This window comes from Punica granatum, chromosome 4 (assembly GCF_007655135.1).
Source record: "Punica granatum isolate Tunisia-2019 chromosome 4, ASM765513v2, whole genome shotgun sequence".
In the NCBI taxonomy this organism is placed as follows: Eukaryota; Viridiplantae; Streptophyta; class Magnoliopsida; order Myrtales; family Lythraceae; genus Punica; species Punica granatum.
In genome coordinates, this window is record NC_045130.1 from 25,306,497 (window position 1) to 25,323,924 (window position 17,428).

Genomic DNA, 17,428 nt, shown 5'->3' on the forward strand with positions numbered 1-17,428 from the left:
AAAATCTTCCTTAATGCTCCTCCTAAAAATATACTTATCCTTTTTTCTTTTTTTTATTTATCACCGTGCGAGGGCAAAGCTTCTCCTCATGTTTTGCCCCAAAACTAGAGTTTTAAAACTTTACCCATACATTATCCTCCCAAAATTTAAAGCTATCTATTTTTTTCATCCAACCTTGCCTCAATTTTGCCCCTATATTTTGACTATAAGAAGTAATATTTGCAGTTCATTACTTTGCCATCGTTGAAAGAAAATTCTTGTTCCATTCTTGGACCCATGAGTCTTCTTTATAATTAAAAAGTTTATAAATCCTAATAGCTAATAAAAGAGCACGGTTAGTTTCACTACAAAAATCGAATCTAGAATCTCTTGATTATTAAGCGAAGGTGCACGCCACTATGCTAAAATATGCACTTTTTCTAAAGCTTCATCTTCTCAATACAGACGGATGTCCTACTGTACATGGATATATCACATGCCATAAGTTTTTTATTATTGATATAATATAAATGGATCATAAATATGGATCCCACGTAAATACACTCAAAAAGGATGATAGTATATAAGTACACATGCATGTATAATTCGAAAATTTCCCAATATATATAGATTCAAGATTCATGGTAGTCTGCCCACTCCGCAGCAAGTTTCGCTTCACCCTCTTGATCTTCACTGAAATTCCTCTCTCTCTCTCTCTCTCTCTCTCTCTCTCTTCTATCTCTTAGGTTCCAAAACATTAAAGTTCTCATGGAGCTTGCCCACAACAGAGCTCATGATCACGAGTACCAGAAGAGCAACAGCATTAACACCAATGAGCATGTGATATTAGTCATGGACCAAAAAAATGTTAAATCCATTCCCTCATCAGAATCCAACAACTATATTGATCCAACAAATGCAACCATATCGAGAACCAAAACCCTCCGCCGCCTCAACTTCTCGAAGCCCAAGTCTCGCTTCGACGAGGCTGTTATGGTCAACTATCCGAGTTCTATCCCCGAATACTCTGAGGAAAGAGAATCACAACATTTGCTTGATGACTCTTCTTCATCATCTGACACTGACGATGACTGGTACAGTTCGAATCTGTATATACTTCTAATCTTGTTTCATTTTTATATAGTCAGTTGGTGTTCTTAGCTTTCTGATCCCTTTGCTAATTGTTACTGCGTGGTGAGGATATATTATATTGGAAAGGACTGTTAGCGTACTTGGAAAGATTCTAATAGTGATGAACTCCTTCCCACTACAGGAGTTTACCTCATTTCCAAGGAAAGATACCGTCGAAAATCAGTCAGAATAGTTAATTAGCATCCTCCAAAGTTGAATCCAACATTCGACTGCTTAGATCAGTCACCTCAAACAGTAGGCTGAGGATACGCCGGAAAAGCGTCAGCTAGCTTTTCGCATTAGCTTTGTCTTATGATGAGTTGTTAATATATATGCCAACGCGCATGATGCATATCTCATACGTTTAATCTAAACATGTGACAGGTACGACAATGAAGATGCTGAAATAGTCGAGGACACCAGAGGTGGGAAGCATGGAAAGAGGAGGAGGAGGAAAAAGAAATTGAACAAAAGAGTGCTCTTGGAATGGATTCTCTTCCTCACAATCATGACTTGCTTGATTTGTTCCCTTACCCTAGATTCACTTCAAAGAGAGGTTGTTTGGGGCATGAAGATTTGGAAGTGGTGCCTGATGGTTATGGTGACGTTCTGCGGGCGGCTTGTGTCGGGGTGGCTCGTTGCATTAATCGTGTTTCTCATTGAGAGGAACTTCATGCTGAGGGAGAAGGTCCTGTACTTTGTTTACGGACTCCGCAAAAGCTTCCAAAACTGTGCGTGGTTGGGCTTGGTCTTAGCATCTTGGGTTATCTTGTTCCCTAATGTTCACAAGCACCACAAAGTCTTGCAGAAACTCTTTAGGGCTTTAATAGCGGTGCTTATCGGGGCAACCATATGGCTCCTCAAGATTTTGTTTGTCAAGGTTAGTGCGTCACTAAATATTACTTTACAGCTCTTAGCTTAGCTAGGTGTAAAATACATTATAAATCTCATAATCCTGGGCATTTTAAATATTTTTCTTTGCCTAATTTGAAGGAACTTAAGTTTAGAAGGAGATTTATGTAGGAGAGAAAATTGAAACGGAGAAAGCAAACCGCAACGACTCGCATCTGGTTCGTATATATATATATATATATATATATCCTCTAGAGAGAAATAGTATAAATACCACGAGTTACTCTCTCAATATTTTACATTTTGGAAAGAAATTATAAAAGTATTCAACCTTTAAATTGTATTTTTACTAGGCGTTTTAAATTTTCAAACTGCATTTCTTTCTTTCTTTCTTTCTTTCTTTTTCGCAAACATAGTTAGCGGTGTTTTTCATACACTTAGTGAATGTTTGGACCCAATAATCTTGAACATGATTAATTTCCGGTACACAATATATAAAAGTCATTATTTAGTTGCACACTAGATTTTTCGGAGTACAAGTAAATTACCAAGGTCAAATAAATTATCTAATGTTTAGGATTTTTTTTCCCTGATAACTTCGAGGATGCTATCAAAGAAACTATTTGTGAGCTATATGTACATTTTTGTTTTTGTAAATTTTTCATATTCAAGAGTAAGTTTCTTTATAGAACTACAAACAGGACATGATTTAAGTGATTTGGCATTTGTTCATTTTAAAAGTCTCAAATTCGAGTTTTATAAATAGAGAAATTTATGCTATGAGAGTTTTAACCCTTAGTGAACCAACCCGACTCGAATCGAATTAGTGAGTACACTTTGAGTTTTTTATGATATCATGTTAGACTGAAAAATTTTCTTTACAGATTTAATATACCAAAATAAATTATTGATATTGTCAAAATGATGGTGGAAGAGCTTTTCAATTTGCATTTTTCTTTTAGTTGGTTCAAGCGGTTCGGCATTTATTCCAATTAAGTAAGATCTCGGGTTCGAGTTTTTGTGAATGCAGCAAATCTAAACTGGGATAACTTTATCCCTTAGTGGGCCGTACCGGTTCGATTGGATTAGTCGGGATCCAATTGGGTTTTCAGATATCATGGTTTATATCGAAAAGAAAAATTATTGATATTGTCAAAATGATGGTGGAAGAGCTCTTGAATTTGCATTTTTTCTTTTGTTGGATAATTTGCTTGTTTTTTTCGTTTGTGTATCAAATGATTAGGTGCTGGCCTCGTCGTTCCACGTCGCCACGTTCTTCGACCGAATGAAGGAGAGCGTGTTCCACCACTACATCCTGGACACCCTCTCGGGCCCGCCGCTGGATGAGGCGGAGAGAGAACGGGCAGAGGAGGCTCACCGTCGCCTCCTGCAGCAGTCGAAGTCGATGCCGGCGCGGATGGGGTCAAAAAGAATTGACATGGAGAGGCTCAAGAAGTTGAGCAAGCAAAGGCGGGCCTCAGCCTGGAGCGTGAGGCGGCTTGTGAACTACATCAGGCAGTCGGGGCTGTCAACCATCTCAAGGACGGTGGACGACTTCGGCAAGGCAGAGGCAGAGATCAACAGCGAATGGGAGGCCCGGAGCTGCGCTCAACGCATTTTCAAGAACGTTGCCAAGCCCGGCGCCAAGTATGTCCTCTTTCTCAATCACCAATTGGAATTTGAAGTATAATAATTGTGCCTATAAAATAAAAATTTGAAGTCAGATGATCAACATAATTCTTGTTTTTCAGTTAATGAACGATATGAGGTTAAATAAAAAGGCATAGCATAAAGGCGTGCACACTCAGCTGATAATTAAAGGTTTCAAGTTTAATATTTATCGTGAAAAGATTTGCATCCTCTTATTAATTATAAGAATTTACATTTTATTATATTGAATTCACAAAACTCTAATGTAAGCAAATATATATATATATATATATATAACTAAACAAACTAATTGACAACCCATACACATCGGTACCCATGTCATATAATATTTATAAATTATATTGCGATGGATTTGACATCCAAATAAATCACGTGTTGGATTTCACCACCACATAAATAATATTGTGATTCATGTGGGTGTGAAATTCATCACAATATAATTTATAAGTATCAAATGCGCGCACGGGCACGGGTGTGTATGTGCTGTCATGTCGTGCATGTCAACAAATTTACAAACATAATTGATCCCTTTATAAACTTTTTCTAGTGGCAAATCATCATCGGCCTTTCATGTGACTTGTTTGTAGGGTTTGCAGCAGAATGAATTGTTACCGAACTATCTCAATCTCAAAGAACTTCCCGTGTTCTTATATATCAACGTTAGAAGCCCTTTTGCTCAGAAGCCTTTTTGCCACTTTTCATCTATAAAAGCTTTGAGCATGTTTGAAAGCTATTTGTCTCTTTTATCTTTATTTTTCGTATCGTTTCCTAATTAATCTGTTCTTCTATATACAAATACACTATTGTTTTCTTAACTTCTGGCATATCATAAAACTCTATTTCGAATAACAATATAGTAAGAAAATTGTTTAATTATACTTACTATAAAAAAATATCAAACCAATAAAGATCGAAGCTATAGTATGAAAGATTAACCAGAGAAAAAAAAAGGAGAAATTATAGTCATGATCTAACCACCAACTACGTATAATTGCGCAGACTATACAAGTACACTTGACGAGTTGAATTATGACGCATGCAAACAACAGGGCCTTTAAAAAGCTAATCTATTGATGTAGAGTTAATAACAAAAAAAAAATTTACAAACTTTACGCGTTTTAATAATTCTAGCACAAACTTTTTTCGTTAATCTAAAAATGCACAAACATTCGATTATCGTGTTTATCATAAAGAGATTCGTCGTTCCTAACCCAAACAATTATAGTACGGCATCAAATTTTCCATTAATTTGGGTGGAATCGAGGCCACAGAGGACACCGACAATCCCAATCAGAAAGGAGGGCGCCGACGACCCCAATCGTGGGGGTGGTGGCCGGAATGGAAGTCCCCACCCCACAAAATCGGGAGAACCCTCAAGTTGGGGATTCTCCCTATTACAGCGGGTGAAATCACGACCCCAGCCATCACCCCTGATTGGGTTAGCCGGCTTCCTCCCCCAATTGGGGTCGTCGGCACCCTCTGTGGCCTCAATTCCGTCCAAATTAATGGAAAATTTGACACCATGCTATAATTATTATCAAATCGAAAGTTTGTACATTTTTAGGTTAAAAAAAAAGCTTGTGCTAGAATTAGTAAAATGTAAAAAAAATTGTGCTTTTCTTTTATTATTAACCCACTGAGATATAGTACACATTACCACAATTATAACAATGTATAGTAAGAGCAGAAATATAATGGTATGTATAAAAACATGAATAAACTCAGTAAAAGTCACAAAAATATAGTTAAATAATTAAAATAAAAATTCAAGAAAATGCATGTAGGTGGGGTGCTGAATAAATTAATTTCTAAATTTGCATACAAGCAGGAAGATAAAATTTTGGAGAATAAGGGCCCCGTGAATCGGTGGAAGCCTCAAATTCTTATATTCCAAAGTACAAAAGCCGACCAACATGAGTTAATTGAAGCTATTTGTCTCTTGCTTCCCTCAAATAAGGTTTTAAGTTCGAATTTTGTAAATGGAGAAAATCCATACTGTGAGAATTTCACCCCCTTTTTGAGCCGATCCAACTTAAACTGGATTAGTTAGGGTCTGTTAGGCTTCCAAATACTAGAATACCAAGAGAAAAAAAAGATGCAAAAGTCCGCTTTTCTTAATATAAAATTTTCTTTTCATTTTTTTTTAGTTTTTTCAAGAAAATGCAAAGAAAAGTAGAAAATTTTCTCTTCTTCTCACCTGACACATTTTTTTTCCCCGCTCACTATCGTTAAGGTATTAGCATCATGTAGACCAAATAGAGGGAAGTAAGAGCACTAAGAATAGCAAGCATGTTGAATGTTGAAATATTCAAAGGTGCATGCTAATTCGCTCTCTGCTGTATGGTAGGGTAGGAGATCTGTTTTTCTAATTTCAACTTTGAAAGAAAATATAGACTTCTCAGGAAAAGATATGATATATATCATTCGGGATAAGAAAGAGATGCATACCCACATATTACACCTATTCTTAATACTCAAAGTAGAAATTTATAGTCTCACTAAGTATCGAATCCACGTACTCTCTTTTTTAATGTAATACCTAAAAATTTCTATTTAGATTATATATGTTTTTGTAGCATAATAAAGGGGTAAAAAACAAAGCTGGGAGAAGGGACCACCATTAACAAGAAGCATGGATTGCGTTGTCCTTGAGATCATTGATGTTACTTTCCACCGAGGACAAAAGAAAAGGAAAAACAACCACATAGATATATTATATTGGCTGACTATAAAGGCTTTTTGTTTTTGTTTTTGTTTTTTGTTTTTTCTTTTTTTTTTTTGCGGATAGATGCGAAGCTAACACCCGAAGAGAATCAACAATGAGCCTAAACTATTAGGAACCGAGGAAAGAAAATGAATACCCAAAGATAAGGAGATAGCTCTCCTAGTAGTGAACCATTTGGTGCAACAGCTGCCTGAAGTTATTTTTCTTTTCGGATATAAGAGAGGCTTATGAACTTAGTGCGATGAAATAGAAATTTTAAAAACTGTAAAGGGAAACGAGTAATCCCACAGGATATCAAACATGAAACCTCTTAATTATCCAATCAGAACATGAGCCATTGCGCTATGCTCTCTTTGATCATATTTGTCTGTATTGGTCATCTTGCTTTCCATATCGGGGGAATGGATCCTGTATTCTGCATAAGATAAAAAGAAAAAAAACAATTGTCCACTGAATAAGAAAATAAAAAGACAAAAAAAATTAGGTACTTATTGAGTACATATTTTTCTGAAGAAAGGAGTGCAATATAGTAATATACTCTCGCTTGACAATAATTTTATTAACCGTAACCGTAATCGAAACTGAATTAGAGAAAGAAAATCATCCAAAAAATAATTGGTTTTACGGTTCGATTAACTAAAGCGAACTGATATAGAAAAATCTGTTTAAAAAAATCCAAATTTATGATTTCATTGAGTTTCATTCATCCACTTACCACAAATACTAAAAAAATCAGTTGAACAACATTCATAAATAAAGGAAAATTTTAAAAAGAGTCCATCTAAAATTGGAATTAGAAATTTTATACTCTTTATCTCACTTCTTGACCTTCTATTAAATTAAAATTTCCAAATTTCATATACAATATATATATATATATAATAATTTTATAAATATATATATTCGGGGCGGGACTGACAACCGCGATTTTCTAATTTCGAAAACCATAACCATTCCGTAACTGATTTTCGTTTTGAAATCCTGAACCAAATATTTCTAGTAACCAATTAGTTCGATTTTTTTCGATTCAGTACGAGACGATTTTGTGGAATGGTTCGGTTATCGGAATTCGCACAGCCCTAGTTTTGGGGCCACAACGGTCTTCTCAAAGTCAACTCTTGGTCCGCCAGCTACAATTTGCTTTTCATATATGCCCTATTATATTATTTCATTCAACTCCAATCCAAGCCTAACCAATATACATATATGGACTTATTCATTCTTTTTCAATCCAAACTCGTAAAGAATTTGCCAAAAAAAATTCACAAATTGAAAGTACCACGAATAGACACTTAGCATGAAAAATAGGTGAAAATTTATTTAGAAGGATAAATTATCATTTTATTTAAGAATAAAAATGGTCAATGCATATTTAAGTATAATTTGATATACTATAGAATAATATATAATAAAAATTACTTTTATTTGTTATTTGAGCATTTTATTGTTTCAATAGAAACATGTGGTATTTGTGGTGAAATCCACTATCTGATGAAGAGTTCGTTTAGGAGTGCGGTGGAAGGTTTCATAATCACTTTTTCTTATAATCTTAAATAGATTTGGTGTTTGGTGAGAGTTTTTGAAACTATGATTTGCGTCGACATTACAGTTACAAACGTGATTTTTTTCAAGCAGGTTAATAAGTGCTTATAAAATCTTCTTCTGCTTATTTTGTTTCAAGTATTAATAATTGTTTTTTTTTTACTTTCAACAATTTTCAATTGTTACCTCACAAATGTTTTTGTTTATTATAAAATCAGCACTTATTTTTCAACAATTATAAATTCAGTACTTATATTTCAACAACAATACTCCCAAACGAAAATAATCAAGGAACCACGTTTTCTTGTTGAAAAACAAAATAATAAGAATATTCATATCTTTTTAAAATAAAACGAAATAATTATAACGGTGATAATGACTCTTCATTATAATATTAGGGTTCGTTCTCAAGAGGATGCTCTATTTAGAAATTGAAAAGAAGATTCATGTTTTAATATAGTTGTAGTCATATTGGTAAAATGACTAAACTGCGATTATTTATATCTAACAGCATAACATATAATCTTCAGCAAAAATAAAAAATAAAAATAAAACAGCGTAACATATAATCAAAGAAGATTTTTATTTTGTTTTATTTTTCAGTTTGCAATTGTTATGTAAGAACAACTAAAAGATTAGAATTTGTTTCTTCTGATTTATAATAATATAAACAATAAATTATACGTTATGGTCTAATTTATATATAGATTGATGATTTTTACATTCAAATTAATTCGCACCCAAAAGTAATTCAATGCGATATTGCCAAGTATTTCATAGGTACATCCAACAATTTCAGAAACTTTGAGCATGGATTTGAATTACAACTTTTACAATTTATGAGAATCTACACTTATTCCAAGTATATGTCTTTCAGCACTTATTATTAGCTTAGTACTGCCAAACTAAGCCTAAATCTGATTTTTCTTTCTTTTTTTTTTCCGGGGGGGTTTGAGTCAGGTAGCCAAAGCCCGAATCTGATCAGTTTCTTAAAAAGGCTACTCTTAGGTCCCAGCGCATTAATAGAAACTATTCCTATAACATTTGGGTGAGGTTTGAACGCGAGATCTTGATGCAAGGAGCATACTCAGTACTCTTCTCAATCAATTTCATCATTTTCCTTTTAATTATTTTCTTAAATAAAGGAGTTTCATGTGTCTAATGAAGATGGGAGAAATGAAAATAAAGAGATAAAAGTAGCCTTATTGGCGTGAATTGAACATATATAGAACTTTGCTATTTCAAATGGAGGTGAGATGTAACTATGATTGGACTTGTTTAATATTTCTAAAACTTTTAGCAATCGTCTCACTGAAAAAGCATGTGACAGTTCTACGTGATTAGTTCAATACAATTTACAAGGTGATTCAAGCTAGAGAGAACTTGAAAAGAAGAGACAAGTCACTTGTTTTCGCTTCATTGAGTATGACCTCCTGAATGTTCACAGATTATATTTTGCATTCTTGATCTTGTAATAGATATATAGAAGAGCAAGATCTGCTCAATTTCTTGAGGAGAGAAGAGGTTCACACGATATTTCCAACCTTTGAAGGAGCTCTTGAGACTGGAAGAATTAGAAAGTCATCCTTCAGAAATTGGGTGGTAAGAATAATATATTTTATTATATTATTACAACTACTATTGCTGTTATTGTTATTGTTGTTATTACTGTTGTTGTTCTAATTATGAGGTCCAAGGGCAAGGGCCATTATTAACAAACCCAGAATCTTAGAATATTATTCATCAAAAGAAAAGAATCTTGGGATTTTGGGAAAGGATAGAGCGTCACCAGACCTATTCAATCGCTCTCATAATTAAGATCAATATTAACCTAAATAAGCCTACCAATAAATATTAAACTAAATAAATATCACATTTTAGGCTAATTTCCATGCCAATATATAGGACAAAATGATATATATGTAAAAATTGGCACTTGGATTCCAAAATTATGTTACTTAATCACTTTGATATGTGTACATACATGCATGTTCTTGAAGCAAGCAAACAGAAACGAGGGACGTTCGAATTTGAAGCATTGTTTCCATGTAAGTGTTTTCGTACTAATGATATGGTGGTTGTATTTATGTGTCGGAAATTGAAAGGTACACGCATGTTTTGAGAGAAAGGCGTTGGCGCACTCCTTGAATGATACAAAGACTGCAGTGCAACAACTACATAAGCTGGCCAGTGCAATTGCAATTATTATCATATTTGTGGTGTCCCTCCTAGTAATGGGGTTGGCTACGTCAAAGGTGATATTCGTGGTGACCTCTCAGCTTCTTTTGGTGGGTTTCATGTTCCAAAACACCTGCAAAACTATCTTCGAGTCCATCGTTTTCGTCTTCGTGATGCACCCCTTCGATGTCGGTGATCGCTGTGTCATTGACGACGTTCAGGTGAGGTTTTATCAACAACTAGACACATGTATATATGTGTGCCTAGACATTCAAAAATATTAAAAATTGCCGGCAATGACTTGTTTTTCAATTTAAACAACAGCAAGAATCGCATTTCATGAAAAAACAAGGGAAAGTGCAAAGGATAGTTTAAGTAGTTTTTTTTTTCCTAATAATAATTTTTTCCTCAAACAGATGATTGTAGAAGAGATGAACATTTTGACAACAGTGTTTCTGAGATATGATATGGAGAAGATTTACTACCCGAACTCTGTTCTCCTCACAAAGCCGATAAGCAACTTTAGGAGAAGCCCTGACATGGCAGACACTATTAATTTCACCATCGATGCCTCGACATCCACTGATGATATTAATGCCCTCAGGAAAGCTATACAAGTGTAAGTTATTCTCATCATGTTCCTCTACTCCATATATTGGCAAGGCGCTCGTCTTCTACCTAGTTATACATAGACTGAATACAAAAATTCCAGTCAATAATGTCATGTGCATTACAATTCGTAGAGTTGCAAGAACTGATGGAACTTCCTAGCCTGAAAAACGAAAAGGGACCTTATGATCTGCTAGGTTTTTTCATAGAGGAAACATCTATTTCAACTTGGTTAATTTGTCCGAATTATTTCTCCTCAAGTCACTAGATGAATGGGATGTCGGTCTAACCTACAAATTTGATGTTGTGGGGCCATTTTCACAATCTGATGCTTATTCGCCATTTGGTCCGATAAACACCTAGATAATGCCATAGTGTTTCACCAACATATTCTGCAACTTTTGATATATGCAGGTATATCGAGAGCAAGCCAAAGCACTGGAGTCCGAAGCATTCGTTGATCGTGAAGGAGATAGAAAATGTAGACAAGATGAAAATGGCTCTTTGCGTGCAGCACACCATGAACCATCAGAACTATGGGGAGAGGAACAACAGAATGTCCGATCTCATTTTGGAACTCAAGAAGATTTTCGAGAACTTGGGCATCAAGTACCATCTCCTGCCACAGGAAATTCATCTTTCACAAGTTAACATGTCCACCGGACCTATTGGTAGGTCTCCAATATTACAACCATGATCTATGCAAAATTGCATCTCAGTATGTTTACAGCATAAGAAGATTCATGTAATTTGCCTAAGTGAATTGATTATGTATCCATGTAGCTTTGTCTATTAATTTGGGAGATGAATGGCTCTTGTTATAATCCATACAACTCTAGATTGATAGCTAATTGGCAGGCCAGACACCCTTTACGCAAAATAGCTATACTAATTAATTTATGTGATTTTTCGTTGAACTTCAGTCCTCGAGCTCCATGTGTGCTTCATTCTACCATTGCTATGCATGCATGCACCATTTTTCTACAGTGGAAAGTTAGTACAAGCAATAGGTTTGTAACCGAGCTAGGTCAATTCAGAAACAGTTCAAACTTGACTCAACAAAAACAAATTTTGGATCAATTTTATCAAGATGGAAACGAGTTTGCCACTCAAGCAAGCCAAGCTCGAGCTTTCCGGTATTAGGATAGAGAAGCTCGTGAACGTTATCAAGTTTCGTACTATTGACATACACATATATGTACGTATATTATTACCGCTCAGTCGGATGCTTGAGACTCTTTTTAGGGTTCTTTGTCAAGTAGCCACCTGGAGTTTGGGGAGATGGTACGAGCAAGAGGAGTTCAAAAAGATGGAATCGGGCTTCGAACTGGGAAACTAGTCGTCATTCTTTCTTTCGAGTTCCAATTACTTTTCTTTGTCTACATGTTGTCCTTTCAATTTCGAATGGTGGTTTGCTTTTTTATTAGCACAGACTAATTTTCTTTTTCCTAAGGTGATGTGGCGGAAGACATGGCAAATCGGTATCTCGAGAAAAATAGGTTTTGACGACCCTGTCTCAAGGAAAACGGCCTCCGGAGCAAAACTCATAGTCATTGGCTATGAAAAGAAGAGATTTTGGCCGAATTCCATCGGTTCGGGCCTCAAACGGGCATTTTATTGTTATTTGGGTGTTTTTACAATTTTAAAAAAGTTTATTTCTTTTTATGCAATTTAGATTTTTTTTAAACCCTATTTAAGCTTTATGTAAGGCCTAGGGCTAGGGGAGTTGTCTTTTGGATTATCAATAAAAATTGAAGCTTTCGTACTCTTTGCCCAATTCTTGGATTCGATCCAAGTTGGATGCCAATTTACTAGATATTCGAAGAATCAATAGGGATTGAAGGTCGTAGTTCCGGTATTCTGCGGAATCAACAGGTCTGTGACAGGTTACTTGCGTGTACGCTGCGTCAGTTGGTATCAGAGCAGTTACAATGGCAGTTAGCAGTTGATTGATAGTTGCGAACTCTCTCGTTCTCTTATTAAATGAATTACGTTTGTCTGTTTCTATTTGTGTGTAATACTTTTCATTATATGATCACCAATTTGAGTTCATTTGGTAATTTAGATGGACTCGGGAGAACTTTAGATTTACTCGTGATAGGAATAGCCTAAGTCTTGGCTGGAAGACGGGATCATTCTCAAAAAGGATAGGAAATAGGATAGGTTTGTAATAGGTTCTCGCTAGTTGTCTTGCCCAGAAATAAAGCGAGAAATTATTAATTAGAAAATACGTTCCTATAATGCTTAGAAGAGGCACAAGAAGATGTTAGAATCCAATATTAACAAACCCCTCATTCAATTGTGTTAGAAGAGAAAAATGACTTGAACATTTTTTTTAAGAAAAATTATACATCTAGGTCCATCACCGTTGATTTTTAATCCCATCTAACTTACTTGCTTTCTGTTAGTATTGTTAGTTAGTTTGATCCCTTGAATTCAACTGTCTAGGTAATGATAATCTGACATAATTTTGGTATTTGGTAGAAGCCAAGGTCGATCTTTGTAGGAAGAGTACTCGTATTCACTATGTTTTACTTATTCCATAATGTAAACTTGCGTGAACTATTTTTAAGGTGCATTTGTGTGATCTATTTTTGCGTGTATGGTGTTTCAAACCCCCTCGTTCGGTTACAAGATAGTACAATAATACAAATCTTAATAACTAATAAATAGGCACGGCCAGTCTCACTGAGTATCAAACATAAAACCTTTTAGTTATCAAGCGAGAGCGTGCGCTATTACACTATACCCTTTTTTGATAAAAGATATGAGCTTTAAAAGATTAATTTTATTAGCAATGGTGTTTCTGCTTATTTATAGCAATATAGCAGAAGGAGAGCAAGTGTCGCCATATTCTCAAGAGATACTTTTCCTTTGAGGACGAATGTGCATCCTCTATTTCCTAATAATGCATGTTGTCCGTGTCTCTTATTCTTATTCACCAAGAGTCAACATATGTTTTCAAGTAATATGAAGGGTTGATATTTTCTTCGAGGGATTTTATATAATAACATCATGTCATGATTCAGAATTTTTACGAGCTATTCCTAAATTTTATGCCAATTTCCATCCAAACCCTCTCAACAAATGTGAATCAGAGTACCAAATTCCCGCTCGATTTTAGTAGTTTATACATGAAAACTTATAGAAGTCTTCATTACAAAATGCAGTCATCTAAAACGAGTATAGAAGTTTCTATACTCAAGTTATACATCTCTATTGCCTGAAATCCGTTCTGAATTAGAGTGGTAGGGTTCGTACTAACCATTTTAATTGATACTACTACATTTTATAGATTTATAGTATTTCGTTGTTCAAACATTTAGTGCAAGGAAAATAAAAGGGAAAACCATACAATCCTTCGCGGAGTACTAAACTCTTATATCAATGCAGTATTTATATTCAAAATCGGAAATCCTAGTAAAATTTTCCCCTGATAGTATTAAATTTTATAGATTTATAGTAAATAGGCGATAACATGTACATTGCAAGGAAAATTTGATAGAAAACAAAGTCGAATGCATTTTCCAAAGTCAAAAATATTAATATTAATAATATTAAAACTATAAAGATAATATGTTATTTTACTTTAAAAATGACAAATTCAAGTTTAAAGAAGTTTATCTCTTTAAAATATGCATCGTACTTAAGTTAATTTTATAAAAAACTCTAAAAAAAATTTGGTATCTCGAAATACCCTTTTCAATTCTCGGATTAAGATTTTCGTTATTTAAGAAAGAATTTTAATGATTAATTAATATGTACAAAAAATATAGACTAATTGAAATGATTCCTTGAAGTTGATCCAATTAAAAAAAAATGTTGCAAAATCCGTTGAATGGAATTATAAGGACACTCGTTGTGGAGTTAAGAGATCCAAAATCGAGTTTAAATAGATCGGCCACATCGCGCTTTTTGATTTTTATATATTATAATCATTTGTTAATCGTTTTGTATAAGAAGAATGTATAAGAAGAATAAATTAGAGTACCACATTTCTTCTCGGAATACTAAAATTGACTATTCATGCATTACTTTTATTCAAAGCCCTCTTACTTTAAAATTTTACTCATATCCTGACCTTTTGAATTGATTGTACTAAATTTTATACATTTACAGGACTTTGTTACTCAAGCATTTAGTACAAGGAGAATGAATTGGAAGACACGGTATTTCTTCATGGAGTATTAAAATCCACAATTGGTGGAGTACTTCTTTTCAAAGCCTTAGTTCATTGAAAATTCATTCTTGTATTGACCTTTTGAACTGATAGCACTAAATTTTATTCATATACAATACTTTGTTTGACAGACATTCAATACAGAGAGAATGAAATTAGAGTACCATACATCCTTTTGCGTAGTACTTAGATCGATTGTAGGTGCGGTGGTTCTTTTCAAAACCTTGTTACTTAAAAAATTCGTTCTTGTACTGACCTTTTGAACTGATATTACTAAATTTTATATAATTACAATAACTTGTTAATGTGACACTTAGTACAAGGAAAATGAATAGGAGTAATATGGATTCCTTCACATTGTACTAGAATTTACTATAGGTGTAGTATTTTTACTCAAATGTCTAGTAGTCTCAAAATTCATTGTTGTACTCACCTTTTAAACTAATACTACTAAATTTTATATTATTAAAGGATTTTATTAATGGGACATTTAGTATATAGAGAATGAATTAAAGTGTCATAGCTTCTTTCACGGAGTATTAAAGTTGACCTAAAATTACGGTGATTACCCACGGAAATCTATCGAGGGATTTCCATCGATAATTTTCCCTCGATTTTATGTCAACTGCTGGCAATAAGCTGCCGGAAAAATTTTCCCACGACTTACCAGCGGTATATCAGCAAAAATTTCTTCAGGTAACTTACCGATGAAAATTTCCTTGATAAGTCGTCAACAGTTTAAATTGATAAAAAAAAATAGTACATTATCGAGGGATTTTTCCTCGAAAAGTCGCCAGAAAATTTTTCCGCTACTTTGAGAGGGAAAATCGATCGATACTTTAAAAAATTAATAATTTTAGACTGGTCGGGATTTTCCCTCGATAAACAAAAAAATCAGATCAAATTATTTGACCGTTAGCTGTACTGTTTGTCTCTCTCCCCCATTACTCTCTCACACCTGCTATCCCTCATCTTGGCCTGCTCCTTTTCGTTCATGCTCGCCCTCATTGCTCTGTCATCTCCATTGATCTCTCCCTCGCTCACGCCGCACTGATCCGAAGCCCACTCTCCTCCGCGCTGCACTACAACTTCGACGATCGATTGATCCCTTCACCACCTCACTGTTTCTCTTTCTCTTCCCGGCTAGCTGTCATGCGGCGGAGCTGAGATCTGAGCTCAGTAAGGTCTCTCCTCCGCGCGAGAGAGTAACATAGGAGCTTGACGCCCCCAATACCAATGCAAGCAGTAGCGCACACCCTGCCGTGACAGTGCAAGCAGAGGCAGCTCCGACCTGCCCCCTGCCTCCCCCAGTCGGGCAGCCCAATGACAGTGCAAGCAGAGGCAGTTCCGACCTGCCCCTTGCCTCCCCAAGTCGGCCAGCCCAGTGACAGATCTGCCACCATAATGGGGCAGGCAGCAGCAGCTTGACGCCCCCAGCAGCCCCCCGGCGACCACCTTCGCGCGCGTGTGCCACCAGCTGATGTGCATACCTTAATTCCCTTCCGGCCCCTACTCTGTTGCATGTAAAAAATAAATATATTTTCTGAATACATTTGCTTATTATGTATTAAAAGTTTTAAATATATATTTAATAAAATAATTTAGAATAAATGAAAGTATTCATATATATATATATATATATGTGAATATATAAATTTAATTTTCAATATATATCAGTATTTATAATCGAAATTTTGAGGGAAAAAAACATAATTAGTTTTTTTCTTTTTGCTCGAAATTCCAACTATATTTTTAGCCCATCAATTCTAACTATTTGTGATCTATGATTTATTGTTTCAATTATAGGTGACAAGTGGATTTTCCTCATCGTTGATCGTCGTTGAACTCATCAGAGGTGTGTTGCATTATGATCAAAAGAAGTATACTTATTCATATGCTTCACGTACTTGTTGTTTAAGAATATTGATTCATGTTTAGGTCGAATTGATTATACATGACCATAGCTTAGTCGCCATGATAGAAATGTGGAGAAGGAGGATGGGCTTTGGGGAAAGGGTGAAGTGTTCCCATTATGTTTGGTTTTGCTTGTTGACTGTTGTAGAGTAATAAGGAGAATTACAATTCCTTATTATATGTAATCCCGATTGAGTTGATATTTGCTATATATTTATTGCTATTGATTAATAAACTTTTTAGTTTTTATACATTCATATATAAATATGTTTTCATTATGTTCCTAGATGAATATCCCTCTACATAGAGAATGGATGTATAATAGGAATAATCTTAATCGACGAGACATTAGGCAAGAGTTCTTCGATGGAGTAGATACATTCATTGCTCATGCTATGGAGCGAAAATATTATCAAGAGGAGGGCAAAATCAGATGTCCATGTCGTAATTGCAAGTGTATAGCCTTGTTAGTACCCAATGAAGTAATGATGCATTTGTACTGAAAGGGATTCAAGTCAGATTATTGTTATTGGACTTATCATGGTGAGATTGATCCTAGCAAGAGATCCTCCAGATCGACTGCTATTGAACCTGAATTTTTATGGAGCCAGATCATCTGAAACGGCCAGAATCAAACATCAACATCC

At 34.9% G+C, this 17,428-nt stretch overlaps 1 protein-coding gene and 1 long non-coding RNA gene across 3 annotated transcripts; both read left to right on the plus strand.

Moving 5' to 3' along the window:
- The first annotated feature begins 635 nt into the window (after nt 1-635).
- On the plus strand, nt 636-11,513 carry LOC116202531 (mechanosensitive ion channel protein 10-like). The gene is made up of 7 exons (XM_031534110.1): nt 636-1,073; nt 1,495-1,990; nt 3,206-3,609; nt 9,379-9,502; nt 10,006-10,299; nt 10,495-10,697; nt 11,102-11,513. Exons 1-7 carry the CDS (start codon nt 748-750, stop codon nt 11,382-11,384), a joined length of 2,130 nt encoding a protein of 709 aa, XP_031389970.1. The 5' UTR covers nt 636-747; the 3' UTR covers nt 11,385-11,513.
- Nucleotides 11,514-15,809: 4,296 nt separating this feature from the next.
- Nucleotides 15,810-17,032, plus strand: LOC116205625. Of its 2 annotated transcripts, none has more exons than XR_004156542.1 (2): nt 15,810-16,390; nt 16,674-17,032. It is a non-coding gene; the product is annotated as an uncharacterized LOC116205625 (long non-coding RNA). The 2 variants fall into 2 exon arrangements; XR_004156543.1 differs by having other exon boundaries at nt 15,810-16,349.
- Nucleotides 17,033-17,428: the final 396 nt, after the last annotated feature.